Source organism: Indicator indicator, chromosome 6 (assembly GCF_027791375.1).
Source record: "Indicator indicator isolate 239-I01 chromosome 6, UM_Iind_1.1, whole genome shotgun sequence".
NCBI lineage: Eukaryota > Metazoa > Chordata > Aves > Piciformes > Indicatoridae > Indicator > Indicator indicator.
In genome coordinates, this window is record NC_072015.1 from 44246858 (window position 1) to 44266699 (window position 19842).

General features: G+C 52.4%; 1 protein-coding gene and 1 pseudogene across 1 annotated transcript; one reads left to right on the forward strand and one right to left on the reverse strand.

Annotated features, from left to right (window-relative positions):
• Positions 1–4518: 4518 nt before the first annotated feature.
• Positions 4519–5290, reverse strand: LOC128967499 (olfactory receptor 14J1-like; the record flags this gene model as incomplete). Its single annotated transcript, XM_054381640.1, has 2 exons — positions 4519–5130; positions 5213–5290. Coding segments are annotated over 2 exons (690 nt in total), but the record flags the coding sequence as incomplete, so codon positions are not given.
• Positions 5291–9449: 4159 nt separating this feature from the next.
• On the forward strand, positions 9450–17653 carry LOC128967500 (olfactory receptor 14A16-like; annotated as a pseudogene).
• The last annotated feature ends 2189 nt before the right edge of the window (positions 17654–19842 follow it).

Genomic DNA, 19842 nt, shown 5'->3' on the forward strand with positions numbered 1-19842 from the left:
GGTCACAACTTGTTAGGTTTGCCTCACCCTTGTGGACAGGCAAGCTGCTGAGAGACAGCTTGTGCTGAGCAGATGGTTCCAGAGGGCTTGGATTGCTGAGGGAATTTTCTCAGCCTTTGCTTTGCTTTGCTTGCAAAGAGCAACAATTCTTCTGTGGCTGTGTGCAGGCAGTTCTGTAAGGAGAGCAGGGGGGAGCTGGTGCCATGGAGCTGTGAGCTCCAGCTGCAGAGAGCAGTGCAGAAGTCTGATGCAAGGAGCAGTGATGGAAGTCCCAGGTGGGCAATGACCAGCAATGGGCAGGTTGGGGAGGGTGAGGAGCAAAGTTGTCCATTCAGTGTCAGACCTGAAGGACAGATTTTGCTGCAAGTGCAGATGTCCTGGTGAGACAGCCTGGGTCAGTGTCACTTGGGGAATTATCATCTCTGATCTAAGCTGAAAACTAATAAAATATTTTATCTTTGACATAAAAAATGGAGCTGTGTGAGGTGCACTTGGGAAGCTTGAAGAAGATTACAGAGACACAAACAGCTCCTTAGGGCACTTGGGACTGCTTGCATGATCCTCAGGTAGTGAGAGAAGACTGAAGAAACTTCTGAAGAAGTCAGAAGGAAAACACAAAGTACCTTGAAGCATTGATTGGCCTCCCTGGGGGTCATTAGCAAGAAAGGATCCCAAGGGCTCCTTAGAGCAGCTCAATGGAGGCCATGAGTGCAGGCAGACAAAGGCAAAGTGCAGGAGAGCAAAGCCTGGCTTTGGTTCCTGGAGCAGAAAGGCCAAAGGCTGAGCACAGAGCCTGGGCAGGCAGATCCTGTCCCTCATGGATGGGTCAGGGCTCCTGAGGTGCTGTGAGGTGTGGGGTTTGTGATGCTGAGTGAAGGCCAAGGGGCTGAGAGTCCCCAGCCTTGCTGGGGGTGCTGAAGGAAGCAGTGAGGCCCCCCTGGTGCCTTAGGAAGTCTCCTCACAGCCCTTGCTGCTGGATGATTGCCACAGCCAAGAAGGCAAAGCCTTGGGGTCTCCTGAGCACTTCCAGCCTTGCCAGTGCCCATTGCCATCTCCACCACAGCTTGTCCTACACTGTGCCACACACTGGCTTTGGGTTCTGCAGCACAAAGGCCAAGCCCTGACCACAGAGCCTGGGCAGGCAGATCCAGAGAAGCTCAAACTCAAGTTTCATCTCCCTGGCCTTGGTGGCAGAGGCAACTGCCAGAGACAGCAGGAGAAAGACCTCAGTCCTGCTGAGCTTTCAGCCTTGCAGGTGGTGCTACACTGCCCCATGCCTGCAGCTCTTTCCCTCCATGCTCTTGACACCCATCTTGCTTTCCTACCAGCTCTCACCATGACATTTCAGTTCCCTCCCTGCTCTCTCTCTACTCTTCATGGCCATTTTATGAAACAGAGATCCAGGACTTCTTGGACCACAAGGATACCCTTGGAGTGACTTTTATTTGTCCTTACCTTCACTCTGAACTTTACAAGTTGCACCTTATGGAGTTTTTCTTCTCTTCCCATCACGCCAACACCAAAATCTCCATCAGCAGCAGCCTTCAGGCAGGTGCACATTGCAACTGTTGTGTCCTGAGCGTCACAAGGTTCTAGAATCCCTGAGTCTTCTGTGTCTCCACTCCAGTCCTGCCAGATACCCTCTGGAGCCTCTTCACTTCTTCTGCATTCCTCCAGAAGAGGAATTTCCAAAGCCAGACACCAAGAATCCAGATGTGGCCACAGCAGTGCTGAGTGCAGGGGAGCACAACCCCTGTGTCTGGGTGGCCACACTCCTCCTGCCACAGCCCAGCTGCACTTGGCCTTCTGCACTGTGCTCAGGCTCTGCTCCATCGTAGCCCATTGGCAATGGTCCCTGCCAGAGGCCTTTCTGCCTGGGGCCACAGCACAACCTCCAGCTGCAAAGCAAGCCCCAAGGCACCTCCCTGCTGCTGCCTCTTAGCTTGGTAGGCACAAGGGATGGCACAGTCCCCAGCCCAGCCCTGGGCCTGCCCATGGCCAATGGCACCAAGGGATTGGACTTTGCAGTGCCCTCCCCTTCCCCTCCTGCCCATCTGCCTCCTCCTGCCCTAGTAGCTTCTCAGCCATCCCTCAGCTCCCAATGCTGGCCCAAGCCCTCAGCCTGCTTGTGGCCTGGCAGCTGAGCAGCTACAAGAAAGCTCTGCAGGGCCTTGCAAGGCAGCTCCCTGCTGCTGCCTTCAGCTTCTGCGTTGGCCACAACCAAGTCCTGTCCCTGCTGCTGTCCCCTCAGGCACTCAGGGGGCAGGCAGGTGCCAAGCCAGCTGCAAGGCTCTTCCTGCAGAGGCCAGCTGCAGCTGCTTAGGGACAGGGAGTGCCACAAGTCACTTGCCCACCACATGCCTTCTGCTGGCCTGCTGGGGACTCTGGCAGCTGGCCTGCTGTGGTGAAGGCACCCTGTGCCCAGAATTATGCCCCCAAATTCCAGCTAACTTGTCCCAACTTGTTTGGGTAAGTCTCCCCTTCTGCTCTCCTTTCTGGGGTGGGGGACAAAGGCCCAGACAACAACCTCTGTCATAAGGGGTAAAGAAGTACATGCACCCATCGCATGGCACGCTTGTGCTCTTTCCATCCAAGGGCATAATTCTAGCTTCACATTTTCCATAGACTAAAGCAGGTTGTTGACAAGTGTGCCCATTGGCCAGATCCAGCCTCGAGAAATCTATAAGTATTTTCCCCTTTGTTTACAACTCGCTCTCTCCTTTTGCTTTCTCTCGCTTTGCTCAAGCTACATAAACTCGCAGCCGCTAAGTCTTCCCACTCCCACATGCAAGCATACCAGAGGCTTCTGCCACACGGAAAGAAGCCAGCTCCCCGAGCTGCTCGAGGAACCAGCATAGGAGATCTCTTTGCTGAAGCTACAAAAGCCAGTGTCATAAGCCCAATCGTGTCATCAAGAGGACTGAAACCCCGAGGGTAAGCTTTAGCCCAGAGGGTGAGAGACTAGCCCAAGCCTGGCAGCTCAACATCTGTTGTAGCCATAAGCAGCTGACCAAGCAGCAACGCTCCCCGCATGACCCCCACTGTTTGTGGGAGATAAGCAGAGCTACCATTACTGCTACACGACCCTGTGTTGTCAGGGTATATAACCCGGGATTGGGAGAGAGAGAGAGAAAGAGAGAGACGTCCTCTCCTTTGAGTCAAGCCAAGGACGGCATTGTCACCTTAATGGGAAGCAGTCACCGAGAGATTCGGCATTGTCAGCTCCACTTCAAGCCAAGTGCCTCTTCCCAGAAGCCCATCTCCGGGATCGGAGACAGCTGACCCCACCTACCGGGAACCGTCACCCTGACCACAAGGGCCGAGCCCGAAGAACCCGGCCCCGCCACACAGGACCACTCCCTGTACTGGCCCTGCCAGGCCGATTCTGTTCAGGAAGCTGCACCAATCCTAGCTGCCCCTGGCTGTCGCAGTTGTGCCATGGGACCACCCTGTCAAGGGAAGCCACTGATCAGTGGAAAGTTGCCCCTCCCGTGGCCGCTGGAGGAGAAAGAAAGCTTTGCCCCACCTGCGGGGCGGGAGCAGAAAGAAAGTCACTGCCTGGATTGACCAGCCCTCGGCAGACAGCTAGTGAGCAGCCAGCGTAACTCAGCAACTTGCCTCGCTACAGAGAAACAGTGTATCTGTTCATGTGTGCAACACTCAGTAACATTCATTTCAAAGCACCCGTGCCTAGCCATGTGATATTCCAGCTTGAATTGCCTTTTGATGACATTGTAAATTTCTCTGCATATAGGCCAAGCATCTTCTCGAGTCTCCATCTGGTGGACAAGCAGTGGAACTGCAGCCTTCATTCCCTTATTTGAAATTAATTCTGTAAATCTTCTAATTGGGTCAAATTGTATCTACTAAACCAGTTATGGCATATATGTTCACAACTGTGCATTAGAATCTATCTATATAAAAGTGATTAACTGGTTGTTAATAATTTTCAATAATCAATGAACATTAATTTTCATAATTCATACTTCATAACTCATAAATTAAATTAACCATCCTATTCACAACAGAGGCCAAAAGCACAGGAAGGAGGTTTGGGGCTGAGGTGTCCAGGTGAGGACTGAGGGCTCAGAGCTGCCTTTCAGGGCTGATGCTCAGGACAAGGTTGAGGAGAGGCTTTGGTGTCCTGCTAAAGGTGCTCTGTAATGCTCCTGTGAGGACCACCTCTGAGAGGCAGGACTTGGCTTGGGGCTGGGCTGAGGGCTGGGGTTAAGGCCAAGGGGTCAATGCCAAGGGTAAAGGCCTGGACCAGGGTGAGCAATGATGACAAAGTCAGGGTCGGGGTAGGATTGGGAGGGGCTGAGCTGGGAGGGGTGAGGTGAAGGTTGGGCTCAGGGACAGAAATTCTTGGTGAGAAAAGCAAAGCAGAGAGTGAAGTAGAAAGGAGAAGACAATACTACAAAGAGTAAAAATACACCAAACCCAGCCAAAACTCGAGGAGCCAGGCTGGGCCTGCACTGAGTGACATCAGAACTGCTCTGCAGGAGAAGAAGAAGAAGTTTATTGCTTCTGAAAACATCCAGGGATCAGTTCGCTCAGGGCAGCCTTCAGCTCCTGGTTCCTCAGGCTGTAGATGAGAGGGTTCAATGCTGGAGGCACCACTGAGTACAGAATTGACAAAATCAAGTTCCAGGATGGAGAGGAGATGGAGGGAGGCTTCATGAAGGCAAAGATGCCAGTGCGAAAGCTCAGGCAGACCACAGCCAGGTGAGGGAAGCAGGTGGCAAAGGCTTTGTGGCGTCCCTGCTGAGAGGGGATCCTCAGCACTGCCCTGAAGATCTGCGCATAGGACACCACAATGAACACAACACAGCCAAATACCAACCAGCTACTGACCACAAGAAGCCAAAGTTCTCTGAGGTAGGATGTGGAGCAGGAGAGCTTGAGGATCTGGGGGACTTCACAGAAGAACTGTTCCACAGCATTGCCCTGGCAGAGGGGCAGGGAAAATGTATTGGCTGTGTGCAGCAGAGAATAGAAAAAACAAATGCCCCAGGCAGCTGCTGCCATGTGGACACAAACTCTGCTGCCCAGGAGGGTCTCATAGCGCAGGGGTCTGCAGATGGCCAAAGTAGCGATCATAGGACATGATGGTGAGGAGAGAAACCTCTGCTGAAATGAAAAAGAGAATGAAAAATGCCTGAGCAATACATGATGGATGGGAGATGTTCCTGGTATTCCTCAGGGAGTTGGCCATGGATTTGGGCATAATGGTGGAGACAGATCCTGAATCAAGGACGGCAAGGTTGAGGAGGAAGAAGTACATGGGGGTGTGGAGGTGGTGGTCAGAGGCTATGGTGCTGAGGGTGAGGCCATTGCCCAGCAGGGCAGCCAGGTAGATGGCCAGGAAGAGGCAGAAGTGCAAGAGCTGCAGCTGCCTTGTGCCTGGCAATGGCAGCAGGAGGAAGTAGGGGATGGAGCTGCTGTTGGCCATCTGCTGCCTCTGCCCATGGAGACCTGTGCAAGGAGGAAAAGGCAGGGACAAGTTAGGGAAAACTCTCTGCACACCAAGATTGCAGTGCTCACAGAACACCTCCTCCCTGAGCTGCAGCACCAATGGATCAGCTCATTCCCCACCACCCCGAACCTCTGCCATATTCAGCACACCTTCCAAGGCAGCTTGGACACTTAGTTTCCATGCAGACACCTCTGGGGCAGGACTTGCAGAGTCAGTGTCACAACACAAAGTGACCACATGGCAACAGCAATGCCCCAGAGCAAGAGTGCTGTGGATGGATGGAGAATGAGGGAAGAGCACTGCAGTGCTGCAGAGACAATGAAGGGGAGAGAGAAAGGCAGAGGGGCTTGGGCTGAAGCCTTCTCCTTGGCCAGCTCTGCTCTCTGCAGCTCCCAGCATGGCACTGAAGAGCTTTTGTCATCCTTTTGTGTGCACACTCCAGGAGCCTTCAGCTGAATGTCAGCTCCCAAGGTGCTGACTGATGCCCTGGAGCCCATAGCTTGGAGGGCACTGCCTGTGCTGGGGAGAAGAGGAGAGCAAAAGGTTGCATTGGGAAGTGTGTCTGCAGTGCAGAGAATGGCACAGAGGTGCCTAATCCCCCTTGCCAGGGCATCTCTGGCAGCAGCTCCCTCTACCCCCCTGCCCAAGTCTCTGCTGTATGGAGCTGTCCCTGCCAGGAGCTGCTTCTCTGTGCCCAACTCTCCTCCCTGTCCCTGCTGACACAGCCCTTCCCATCTGCTGTGTGCTGAGCTCTGCCTTGCAGACCCCTCCCAGAAGCAGGACACTGCCAAGGGGCAGCTCTGGGCGTGCAGAGGCTCAGGAGCAGCCAGACAAGGGCTAGTTAGTCTTCTACAGAGTAAAGAAAACTCTACTCGCCCACTGGCCTCCGAGCACACCAAGGTGATCAAACTTCAAAGCCAAGACTCCCTCCCTTCCAGGAAAATGCTGCCTTGATGTTCTTCTGGAAAGCCTCCTCAGAAACACCCAGGAGGGAGCTAGAACTGTGAGCAGCTCTGCCCAACGCAGCTCCCTCTCCACAGCACAAGGACCCTGCCCTGCCCTGCCCTGTCCTGCCCCCACATACTCATCATGTCAGTGACTGCAGTGACTTCTCCTGTGAGCCCTCAGTGACCCTCCTGGACACCTTGAAGCACTCTCTTCCTTCTTCATCTTCCTGACACCCTCTGACAGTGCACTCAGCCCTGCTGTGCTGTGCAGAGGAGCTGCTCCTGGCCAGAGCTCTCTCTTTTCTCTGCTGCCTGCTTGCCAGCTACTCCCTCCAGCCATGGAGCTCAGCCCAGCTGAGCAGCAGAGGACCAACCCAAGGCATTTAATGATCCCTCTGGTGGCTTTGATGCCATGTAAGCATCAGAGACTGAGAGGAAGATGATGAAACCTCTCAGAAGTCAAAGTCAGATTCAGACTCTGAAGTTTTTTGTAATGTTGATGGGTCCCAGTGAAGACACTGCTGAGAAAGTTTCTCCAGATGGTGGTTAGAGCAGAGAACTGATGGCAGTGATGAGAGGTCAGGACAAGCAGAGGAAGGTGTCTCTGATTCTGAGGAAACCTGGAGGTGTTTCATTAATGCAAAAGGTCAAACCCTGAGCCCTGGACACTGGACAGGCAGTTCCTGTCCCTCACTCTCTCCTCAGGGTGCTTCCTGCAGCAGTTGAATGTGGAGAGGACCAACATCAATGGCAGGACTATGGCACAACCCCTGCCAGGCTCCTGAGGATGGACAAGGAGGCAAGGAGGCCCCAGGGCTGGCAGGAGGAGTTGTCTCCTCAGAGGCATCAGTGGCACAGCCAAGAGCCACAACCAAAGGCATGAAGAGCTTGGCTCTGCCAGGAGGCTTTCAGCTCTTGCACAGCCCTCTGGCATCTGCACCTCAGGCTGTCCTCTGCTGCTGCATGCCCTGAGCCTCTTTCCCTGCAGGCTGGAATCATCCCCCCAGCTGCCCCTCCTTGCTGCCACCTTCCTTTGCTGTCATCTTTCCATCCTGCCTGAGTGTTCCTTGAAACACAAAGCCTTGAGCTGCTCCAGGCTCCTGCTGGATGATGCCTTGCCCCACAGCACTGTCCTGGCAGTGTCGTTTCTTTCCCCTCATGTCCAGTCCGGACCTCCCCAGCTGCACTTTGTGGAAGGAAGGTTGCAAGCACAAGTGACAGGAGAAGAAAAAAGAGGGGAAATTGTTTCTGCCTCTTCTCTACATCCTTAATAGCAACCCCGTGAATTAAATAGACCTCATCAATGGTTTTCTGTTGTAGCCAGTGCTGACTTATTGTCAGTCTTTGCAGTCAGGGACTATGCTAAATTTCCCCCTTCAAACTCTACCAACTCTGTTACTGTGTGGGAGAACTCTACAAGGTGAAATGGATTTGGGGTGAGATTAAAATGATTGTGAAAGGAAAATCTTCTTGGGGCTGTGCTGGAATGAGTTTACACAGAGCCTGGGAATGAAAGGGGTAAGGGAAGGCCTCCTCTTGAGTCACAGCATTCAGAATGTACTCCCTGTCTCTTTGAACTCCATCAGAAAGAAGGGTTAAACCCAATCCTGCGGTTAAATCCAGTCCTAGTCCCAGACTTGGTCCCTGGTTTATGACTCAGGGTTTGGGTGCAGGGATGTCAGGGGCAGTGCTTTCCCATGGCACTGTGGCTCCTGGAGAGCTTGAAGGCAGCAGCAGCAGTTTGAAATTCCTGAAACTGTTCTGGGGAATCCTAAGCTCAGGCTGTGGCTTTTCAGATAAACACTGAACAACTCAACCCCCAAAAACTGGTTTCAATCAATGCAGGGATTTAGATCAGAATTCTGCACACTTTGATCCACAGTCCCCATCTTGAGGTCTATCAGCTCAGGAGATGTGAGGAGAGAGGCTGCCAGTGAAGATTGAAGCACAATGTGTTTGTGTACCTCAGCCTTCTCCTCAGCCATTGTTACCAGCTCACCACTCTTGCTCATCATGGATCACATCCTTCCTTTCACCTTCCTTCCCTGCCTGACAGACCTGCAGAAGCTTCTTCTTATTCTTTGTATGTGCTGAAAGGTTCAGCTCCAGCCACATCTTGGTCTTCCTGACCCCATCCCTACACGAGAGGGCAGTGTCCCTGTACTCTTCCCAGAGTCACAGTCTCACAGTTTCACAGGAGATCAGAGGCTGGAAGGGACCTCAAGAGATTATCAGGTCCAACCTCCCTGCTGAGGGTACTCTCAATGCCCTCAGACAGGTGGTTGAGAAAGATATTGAAGAAAACTGGACTCAGGACTGATCCCTGGGGGACACCACTGGCCACAGGCCTCCAAGTTGACTCTGTGCCACTGATGACAACCCTCTGAGCTCTCTTGTCAAGCCAGTTTGCAATCCACCTCACTGAAAGCCAGCTATGCCACATCTTCTCAGCTTTTCTATGAGGATGTTATGGGAGACAGCATCAAAAGCTTGACTGAAGTCAAGATATATGACATCCACTGCTCTGCCCTCATCTACCCACTTGGTCATAACTTCATAGAAGGCTATCAGATCAGTCAGACAGGATCTCCCTTTGGGAAATCCATGTTGACTTCTCCTTGTTGGTTCTTCAAGTACTTGCAGGAGAAAGTTGTCATAAATGCACTGCAGGAATCTTTTGGACTGTTTGTGCTTGGCTGTGTGATCTTTCCAACTAATATCTGAGTGGTTGAAGTCACCCATGAGCACCAGGGCACTTGATCTTGAGGTCACTTCCAGCTGCCTGTAGAAGGCCTCATCAGTAGCTTCTTCCTGGTTGGGTGGTCTGTAGTAAGCCCCCACAGCCATATCATCCATGTTTGTCCCTTCACTCTTACCCATAATCTTTCCATGCTTTTATCATCTCCCCCTGGGTTCAGCTCAACACATTCCAGTTGCTTATTCACAAAGAGAGCAACTCCACCACCTGGCCTTGTCAGTCTGTCCTTCCTGAAGAGTCCATAGTCATCCATAACCACATTGCAGTCATGGGAGCTGTCCCACCATGGCTCTGTAACTGCAACAAGATCATAGCCCTGGAACTGCACCCAGATTTTCAGTTCATCCTGCTGATTCCCAATGCTTCTTCCCAGGTATACAGACACTTGAGAGCGTGAGCAGAGGAGACTCTGTTACCATTGTGGGTGTTGCATAATCCTCTCTCCCCTACAGCCCCTGGGCCAGCAGTGAAGCTGGTACCCTGCCTCACCATTGTCCCAGGAATGTCCTCAGTTAGGCTCATTTTTCCCTCTTCCCCCTTCAAAATTAGTTTAAAGACCTATCAATCAGCCCTGCCAGTTCTGGTCCCAGGATTCTTTTTCCTCTCAGAGACAAGCAGGTTTTTTTCTACAGTCAGCAGCCCTGGAGTCTTGTAGAGTAGCCTGTGATCAAAGAACCCAAAAAACTGCCCTTGACAGGAGTCCTGCAGCCAGGCATTAACCTGCTGGATTTTCATGGTTAGTCCATCATTAGGATGGCAGTGGGGGGACAGAAGCAAACACTACTTGTGCTCCTGACCCCTTAACCATTCGTCCCAGGGCTCTGAAGTCCTTCATTGATCTCAAACTTCTTGTTGAAATTTCATCATTGCCTGCTTGGAAACCCAGCAATGGGTAGTAGTCAGTTGGGTGGATCAGGGTAGGAAGTTTCCTTGTTACGTCCTTGACCCTGACCCCAGGTAGGCAACAGACTTCCCTAAAGAGTGGATCAGGTCTGCAGACAGGACCCTCAGCACCCCTCAGAGGCAAGTCCCCGATGACAAGCAGCCGGCGTTTCTTCTTGCCTGCAGATGTTTGACAGGAGGTTTGCTCACCCCTGGCCTCTCTGAACGACGTGAGCTAGATAAGCTTCCATAGCTGCTGCTAGATGGTTCCACTTGCTGAACGTTGGTTTTGGTGGGAACAGGCTCACTCAGAACAGCGAATCTATTATACAGGGGCACCTGAGGGGGTTCAGTGACTTGTGGTGTGCCATGCCTGGTGCACTTGGGAGGAATTTGTCTCCACTGCTCTCCAGCTTCTGAGTCATTCTGTTTGGGCAGCTGGTAAGAGAGTAGGGAGTGTGTAGTGTTCTGACTACTCCCTGGCTGATGGGACTGTGTGAAGGATGGCAGAGTCTTGATTCCGCCAGTCCAGCTTCCTCTCACACTCCCTAATAGTCCGCAGCCTTTCAACTTCCTCCTTTAGCTCAGCCACTAGACAGAGAAGGTCACCCACTTGCTCACAGCGAATACAGGAGTAGTCCCTGCAGTCTGGCATGGGAAGTGAGAGATTCTGGCACTCCTTACAGCCAGGAGTTTGGATACCTGCATGTGTATGTGGGACCTCTGTCTGGGTGGACACAGATCTTCTGGAAACACTTTCACGACGAGTTGCAGCCATCTCTGATCCTGCCCACGTGTCCTAACTGGACGACAAACCCACGGGACTCAGCTCCCCCCTCTGGTGAAAATACCTCCCCTGCAGCAGAGACTGTGCCCACACCGTGCCTGCCTCCTTGGGCAGGGAAGGGCTGAGATTACAGCTCTGCCCTGTCTCGACTTGCTGGGGATTTTAGATCAGCTGCCGGAGCAGAGACTCCGCCCATGCTGTGCCTGCCTCTCAGGAGAGAGAAGCTGGCTCAGAGGAGGGCTCCTGCCCTGCCACTTGGCGCCGCTCCCGCGCTGCTCCTGCCTCCCTGAGCAGGGAAGTGCTGAGATCGCAGATCTCCACAGATGATGTCCACAGACTTCTCCATGATGTCACACAGCCTGGTCTGTGATGTCACACAGCCTACTCTATGATGTCACACAGCATACTTTATGATGTCACACAGCCCGCTCTGTGATGTCATACAATCAGTCTATGATGTCACACACATCATCTGTGGGATGTGTGACAGAGCAGACTGTGTGAAATCAGAGGGTGGGATGTGTGACATCATAGAGTGGGTTAGGTGACATCACAGAGCAGGATGTGTGACATCATACAGAGGGTTATGTAATATCAGAGTGAGGATTGTGTGCCAGCAGACAGCACATTCTGTGCATAGTGCAGGTTGTGTGAAATCCTCAAGAGGACATTGTGTGATATCCTACAATGGTCTGTGTGACATCCTCCTGTGGGCTGAGTGACATCATAGTGTGCATCCTGTGACAGGATAGAGCAGGCTGTGTGGTATCTTAGGAGGGTTATGTGAGATCACAGAGCCAGCTGAGCGACATCATAGAGGAGGTTGTGTGACATCATAGAGGGCCTTGTATGGCATCACAGAGAGGGTTCTGTAACATCAGAGAAGGGTCTATGTTACACTATGGAGAAGGCTGTTTGACATCAAAGAGCAGGCAGTGTGACATCAGAGAGGCAGGTCTGACATCACAGAGAGAGCTATGTGACATCATAGAGCAGTTTGCAACACATCCCAGAGCAGGCTGAATGACCTCATTATTGGTAGGAGTGAGAATATAGAGCCAGAGCTGTGATTTTCCACAGCTGGCTGAGTAACATCATAGAGAGGGTTGTGTGAAATCACAGAGAGTGTTGTGTGACATCATAGAGCTGAATGTGTGACATCCTAGAGAGGGCTGTTGGACATGACAGAGTCACCTGTGACATCCTAGAGGGTTATGTGTGACATCAGGGAGCAGGCTGCGAGACAGAAGGTGTGACAGCATAGGGTGGACTGCATGGCATCATAGAGTGAATTGTATGACTGCATAGAGGGGTTTGTGTGACATCATAGCTTGTGTTGTGTGATCTCATAGAGCAGGCTGAGTGACATCACAGTGTGTGTAGTGTGACAGCATGGAGTCAGCTGTGTGACATCATAGTATGTGTGGCATGACACTGTAGAGCAGGTTGTGTGACACCATAGAGTGACTCCTGTGACACTGTAGAGCAGTCTGTGTGATATCAGAGAGCTGATGGTGTGGCATCATAGAGCTGATTGTTTGACATCACAGAGAGGGTTATGTGACATCATAGAGCTGCTTGCAAGATATCACAGAGCAGGCTGAGTGACATCATTTAGTGGCAGGTGTGACATCACAGAGCCAGAGTTGTGACATTAGAGAGCTGGTCGAGTAACATCATAGAGCAGGTTGTGTGGCATCATGGAGCAGAGCCTGTGATATCTCACAGCAGGCTGAGCGACATCATTTAGTGGTAGGTGTGACATAATAGAGCAGGAGTTGTGACATCATAGAGTGGGTTCTGAGACATCACAGATCTGATTGTGTGACAGCATAGCTTGGCTTCTGTGACATCATGGAGCAGGCAGTGTGACATCACAGAGCCATCTGAGAGATCTTAGAGCCAGCTGTGTGACATTGCCTCAACTGCTTTCCTGGACAAGATGGTTCTGTCATGGATCCTCCAAAGGAAACAAGGAAGAAACTGAGCAGTTGGTTGAGAAAAGCTCCTGAATTGGATTGTGGTTACCTGTGAAGGGGGAAAGGTTAGAAATAGAAAAAAGTAGGAAAAACTGAAGAGAGAGCAAAAGAAGTGAGAGTTACCACTGTGGCTCCAGAGGATGTCTCACTGGCCTGAAGGCCTTGATCAGTGGGGAAGCTGCGATCCATGGGGAAGCTCTTAACTTCCCTGTTCCCTTGGAGGTTTTGCAGCTTTTCCAGTCCCACACCTGGTCACAGTTCCTCATTCAGTCCTCACGGTTACAGCACATTTGACTGAGGTCAGCCCCATTCCCACAATCAGTCACCCCTTTCCCATGGTCAGTTCCCTGTGTCACCCCTGTCCCATGGTCACTTGTTTGCTCTTTTGGTGCTAAACTGCTGTGTCAGTCACCTGGGAGGGCCCTCTCCAGCCCAAGCCCCAGACAACTCTCACACTCAGCACCAGCTTGCATCCCAACACTCTGCAAAGCAGAACCTGTGCCATTGTCTGCTGAACAGCTGCTAGAAGCACAGAGCTGTGGCCTTGCAGAGAAGCAGCAATCTTCCTGGGGCAGTGCTGTGAAAAGAGCTCAGGAGAAAGAAGGTTGAGGCCAACAGGAGGAAAACAAACTTCAAGCCATAGGGCAACCTCTCTCCTCACATCTCCTGAGCTGATGGACCTCAAGATGGGGACTGCAGGTCAACCTCTGTGTAAATCTGATCTAAATCCCTGCACTGATTCTAACCAATATTGGGGTTTGACTTGTTAAGCCTTGCTCTGAAAAGCCACAGCCTGAGCTTAGGATTCCCCAGAACAGTTTCAGGAATTGAAAACTGCTGCTCCTGCCTTCAAGCTCTACAGGAGCCACAGTGCCATGGGAAAGCACAGCCCCTGAAATCCCTGAATCCAAACTCTCAGTCATAAATCAGAGAACAAGTCTGGGAAGGGGATTGAATCTTACATGACCCAGACTTCTCTCTCAAGTTGTTCAGAGAGTGAGGAGTCCATTCTGAATGGTGTGACTCAACAGGAGGCCTTCCCTTCCCTCTTTCATTCCCAGTCTCTCTCTTCCATCACTCCAGCACAACACCAAGGGGATTTGCCTCTCACACTCATTCTCATCCTACACCAAATGGATTTTCCTTTGTATAATTCTCCCATGGAGTCAGTCAGAGAGGGAAACTTGGCCATCAACTTGTACCTGGATAAACCTCTGTTAAGCTTTACTAAAGAACATCCAATTGTTGCAAATTCTCCTCCTGCCTCAGCAGAACTGACTGCTGCTGACTGTTCTCAGCTGCAGTTGGCTTTGGCCTTGTTTCTCTCAAGCCATGGCCATTCCTGGCCTACAAATGGCAACTCTTTCTTTTTGATGGGTGCTGGCTCAGATGCAAACACCCCCATGGTATGTGTAGGGATCTGTAGTGCAGTGGAGAAGGGTTGGGGATGATAGAATCAAAGAATCCTGAAATGGTTTGGGTTGGAAGAGACTTAAAAGAACATCTAGTGCAGCCCCTGAGCATGGGCAGGGACATCTTCCACTAGTTCAGGTTGTTCAGAGTTCCTAAGCTTGGACACTTGCAGGGGCATCTCCTTCTCTGGGCAACCTGTTCCAGTGTCCTGTCACCTTCATCTGAAAAGATTTCTTCCTTATATGCAAATCTAAGTCTCCCCTCTTTCAGTTTAAAGCCACTGTCCCCTGACCAGATATTTGGAGGCCTCTGTCCAGTGACCACAAGATAGAGGCTGAAGGCCTTGGGCTCAGTGATGTGGAGACTGAGGACAGCTGAGGAGTAGCCTGAGAGTACTTGAGGAGTGCTTTGAGACATGGTGAAGATTTTCTGGATAGTGAAGAGCAGCATGAGAAAGAAATAAAGCCACAAAGTATGGCTAGGGAAGTCCAGACTGGACTTGAGAAGAAAGAAATGTCACTGCCACTGCACTGCTGTGGAGCAAGGTGCCACCCAGCCGCAGCCTGGATCTACTCAAGGCTTTGTTTTTCAAAGAAGAGCCAAGGAGGACGGAGAGAGAGCAGTAAATGAAAGTGCCAGCAAGGAAGGGCAGCTGGTGCTGGGGTGACTCCAGCCTGCAGGGAAAGAGGCTCAGGGCATGCAGCAGCAGAGGACAGCCTGAGATGCAGATGCCAGAGGGCTGTGCAAGAGCTGAAAGCCTCCTGGCAGAGCCAAGCTCTTCATGCCTTTGGTTGTGGCTCTTGGCTGTGCCACTGATGACTCTGAGGAGACAACTCCTCCTGCCAGCCCAGGATGTGTTCTCCAGCTCTTCTTTTTCATATTCCTAATTGACGCAGAGTATTTTCTCCTCACCATCATGTCCTATGATTGCTACGTTGCCATCTGCAGACCCCTCCTTGCCTCCTTGTCCATCCTCAGGAGCCTGGCAGGGCTTGTGGAGTAGTCCTGCCCTTGTCAGTGGTCCTGCTCCTCCAGGAAGCACCCTGAGGAGTGATTGAGGGACAGGATCTGTGTGTCCAGGGGCTGGGGGTCAGGGTTTGACCCTTTGCGTTAACGAAACACCTCCAGGTTTGCTCAGCAGCAGAGCCAACTTCCTCTGCTTCTCCTGACCTCTCATCACTGCCATCAGTTCTCTACTCCAACCACAGCCTGCAGACACTTTCCCAGTAGAGTCCTCACTGGGACCCAGCAACACTACAAGAAACTTCAGAGTCTGAATCTAACTTTGACTTTTTGAGAGTTTTCATCATCTTCCTCTCAGTCTTTGATGTTCACATGGCACCAAAGCCACCAGAGGGATCATTACATGCCTTGGGTTGGTCCTCTGCTGCTCAGCTGGGCTGAGCTCCATGGGTGGAGGGAGCTGCTGGCAAGCAGGCAGCAGAGACAAGAGAGAGCTCTGGCCAGGAGCAGCTCCTCTGCACAGCACAGCAGGGCTGAGGGCACTGCCAGGGAATCTCAGGAAGATGAAGAAGGCAGAGAGAGCTTGATGATGTCCAGGAGGAGAAGTCACTGCAGTCACTGACACGGTGAGTCTGTGGTTGCTCGGCAGGGCAGGTGCAGGTCCTGGAGGCACCTCCTAAAGATGGCACAGAAACAGCTGATTGGGGCTGAAAGGAGGTCTCCCTGACCAGAGGCTCTTTTCAGGCCACTGTGAAGAGCTGTGGAGCCCTGGGGTGCAGGCAGGGGTGGGCAGGGCTGTCCTTCAGAGCAGGCTCCCTGCAGCCCAGGGGCTGTGTGCTGGGGCAGGGACTCTGCTGCCTGCCAGCCTCAACTCTCAGCCTGCCCAGGGAGCTCCACACACTACCATGGTGGGGAGAAGTTGTAAGTGGCAGAAGAGAGCCCTGGCAGGGCAGGACAGGGCAGGGCAGGGCAGGGCAGGGTCCTTGTGCTGTGGAAAGGGAGCTGCGTTGGGCAGAGCTGCTCACAGTTCTAGCTCCCCCCTGGGCATTTCTGAGGAGGCTTTCCAGAAGAACATCAAGACAGCATTTTCCTGGAAGGGAAGGAGTCTTGGCTTTCAACATTGATCCCCTTGGTGTGCTAGGTGGGCAGTGTGAGACTAGAGTTTATTTCTCTACTCTGCAGAAGACTCTGACACCAAAGGTGTCATTAGACCTTTTCTGAGGTGCTCCTTAGCCCCTGCACACTCAGAGCTGCTCATGTCCAGTGTCCTGCTGCTGGGAGGGATCTTCAGCACACAGCCCTTTTCCTATGTAGTCCCGAGTCCAGAGGCATCCTTACGGAACTTAAGGGTCCAAGATGAGTTTGAAGCTGTGCTGAAGATGCCAGAGGTTGGGGGTGGTAGGGAATGAGCTGATCCATTGGTGCTGCAGCTCAGGGAGGAGGTGTTCTGTGAGCACTGCAATCTTGGTTTGCAGAGAGAAGTGTTCCCTAACTTCTCCCTGCCTTTTCCTCCTTGCACAGGTCTCCATGGGCAGAGGCAGCAGATGGCCAACAGCAGCTCCTTCCCCCACTTCCTCCTGCTGCCATTGCCAGGCACAAGGCAGCTGCAGCTCTTGCACTTCTGCCTCTTCCTGGCCATCTACCTGGCTGCCCTGCTGGGCAATGGCCTCATCATCACCACCTTAGCCTCTGACCACCACCTCCACATCCCCATGTACTTCTTCCTCCTCAACCTCTCCATCCTTGACCTGGGTGTCATCTCCACCACTGTCCCCAAATCCATGGACAATGCCCTCAAGAACACCAGGGACATCTCCTATGCAGGATGTGTTCTCCAGCTCTTCTTTTTCATATTCCTAATTGACACAGAGTATTTTCTCCTCACCATCATGTCCTATGATCGCTACTTTGGCCATCTGCAGACCCCTGCACCATGAGACCCTCCTGGGCAGCAAACTTTGTGTCTATCTGGCAGCAGCTGCCTGGGCCTCTGGGGCTCTCTATGCTGTCCTGCACACAGCCAATACATTTTCCCTGCCCCTCTGCCAGGGCAATGCTGTGGACCAGTTCTTCTGTGAAATCCCCCAGATCCTCAAGCTCTCCTGCTCCACATCCTACCTCAGGGAACTTTGGCTTATTGTGGTCAGTGCCTGTTTAGTCTTTCTCTGTTTTTTGTTCATTGTGGTGTCCTATGCGCAGATCCTCAGGGCAGTGCTGAGGATTCCCTCTCAGCAGGGACGCCACAAAGCCTTTGCCACCTGCCTGCCTCACCTGGCTGTGGTCTCCCTGTTTATCACCACTGGCATCTTTGCCTTCTTGAGGCCCTCCTCCATCTCTACCCCATCCCAGAATCTGGTGGTGTCAGTTCTGTACTCAGTGGTTCCTCCAGCAGTGAACCCTCTCATCTACAGCTTGAGGAACCAGGAGCTGAAGGCTGCCCTGAGCAAACTGCTCCCTGGCTGCTTTCAGAAGCAATAAACTGTTTGTCTTCTCCTGCAGAGCAGTTCTGATATCACTCAGTGCAGGCCCAGCCTGACTGCTCCAGTTCCTACTGCTGCTGCTTGTGTTACCCTTGTGAGAATGTTGTTCCCAGACAAATGTCTTTCTTCAGACCATTTATGTTTTAGTGTTGTCCTGTATGGTGTGACCCACAGACTGCAGACATGGGGAGCAGAACGAGGGAAACAGTCTCAAGTTGTACCAGGGGAGTTCTAGGCTGGGTGTTAGGAGGAAGTTCTTCAGAGAGAGAGATTTGCCATTGGAATGTGCTGCCCAGGGAGGTGGTGGAGTTGCCGTCCCAGGAGATGGTGAAAAAAAAGCCTGGATGAGACACTTAGCACCATGGTCTGGTTGATTGGGTGCTAGGTTGGACTGGATGATCTTGGAGGTCTCTTCCAACCTGGTTGGTTCTATGATTCTATTCTGTGATCCCAGAACACTCTGGGTCCCATCTCAGTACAAAGTGGATTCCCTGCTCATAGTACCTGCTGCATCCCTCCACATGTTAACTGTGTGCTTTGCTTCCAACCCAGTACAGACTAAGCCCCCTCCCAGTGCAAACTGCATCCCTTGCCTCCCTCCCAGTACAGACTGGGCCCTGTCTAAGTACAAACTGGTGCCGTGGTCCTGTTCCAGTATAGTCCAGGACCTGTCCCAGAAACCGGATCCAACGGCATCACCCACTGCAGACTGGGGACCATCCCAGTGCAAACTGGATCTCCTGAGCTCCTCCCAGTACAGACAGAGTCTCATCCCAGAGCTAATCTGAAACCTTGGCCCTGTCCCATTACCAACTTCTTTCCTCCCAGTACAAACCAGATAACAGGACTGCTTCCCAGTACAGACTGTGCCTGCTCCCAGTAAAAATTGCAACACCTGAACCCCTCCCAGAACCACACTGGGACCCCTCCCAGTAGAAACTGTATCCTTTTACCCCATGCCAGCAGAACCTGAGTCCCCTGGTCACATCAAAGTACAGTCTGGGACTCCTCCCAGTACAACCTGGATTCCTTCAAACCCTCTCACCACAGGCTGGGCCCTGTCATAGTCACAACTCCATCCCCTAATCACACCAGAGTCCAGACTGGGCCAGCTCCCATTTCACACTGGGTCCCATTAACATCTCCAAGGTCAGCCCTGGCCTTGTCCCACCGAAAACTGATTCCACTCATCCCATCCTGTGCTGGTGAATATTTGTATCACTGCTCTGGACAGAGGGATAGAGGCACCATCAGCAGTGTGCAGATGACCCCAAGCTGAGTGGTGCTGTTGAGATGGCAGAGGGACAGAAGGGCATCCAGAGGGAGCTGGACAAGCTGGAGACGTGGTGCCCAGGTGAAGCTCCTGAGGTTCAACAAGAGCAAGAGCAGGGTCCTGCAGCTGGGCTGGAACAATCCTCACTATCAATGCAGGCTGGGGGAGGAGGGGAGAGAAAGCAGCCCTGAGGAAAAGGCCTTGGGGATGCTGGTGGGGGAGAAGCTGGCCAGGAGCAGGCAGTGTGAGCTTGCAGCACAGAAGGCCAAGGGCAGCCTGGGCTGCATCCAAAGCAGTGTGGCCAGAGAGGGAGAGAGAGGATCCTGCCCCTCTGCTCTGCTCTGGGGAGACCTCAGCTGGAGTGCTGCATCCAGCTCTGAAGCCTCAGTACAGGAAGGACATGGAGCTGATGGAGCAGGTCCAGAGGAGGACCACAGAAATGCTCAGGGGTTTGGAGCAGCTCTGCTCTGAGGACAGGCTGAGGGAGCTGGGGGTGTTCAGCCTGCAGAAGAGAAGGCTCAGGGGAGACCTTATAAGGACCTTCCAGTGTCTGAAGGGTACTGGATGGAGAGAGACTGTTTGCAAAGGCCTGCAGGGACAGGACAAGAGGCAATGGCTTCAAACCAGAGCAGAGCAGATTGAGATTGGATGTGAGGAACAAGTTCTTTACTACCAGGAGGGTGGTGGAACACTGGAACAGGTTGCCCAGGGAGGTGGTTGAGGTCCCATCCCTGCAGATACTCAATGTGAGGCTGGACAGGGCTCTGGGCAACCTGATCTGCTTAGGGATGTCCCTGCTGACTGCAGAGGGCTTGGACTGGGTGAGCTTTGGAGGTCCCTTCCAACCCAGACCAGTCTAGGATTGTATACGGCCAAGACAGACT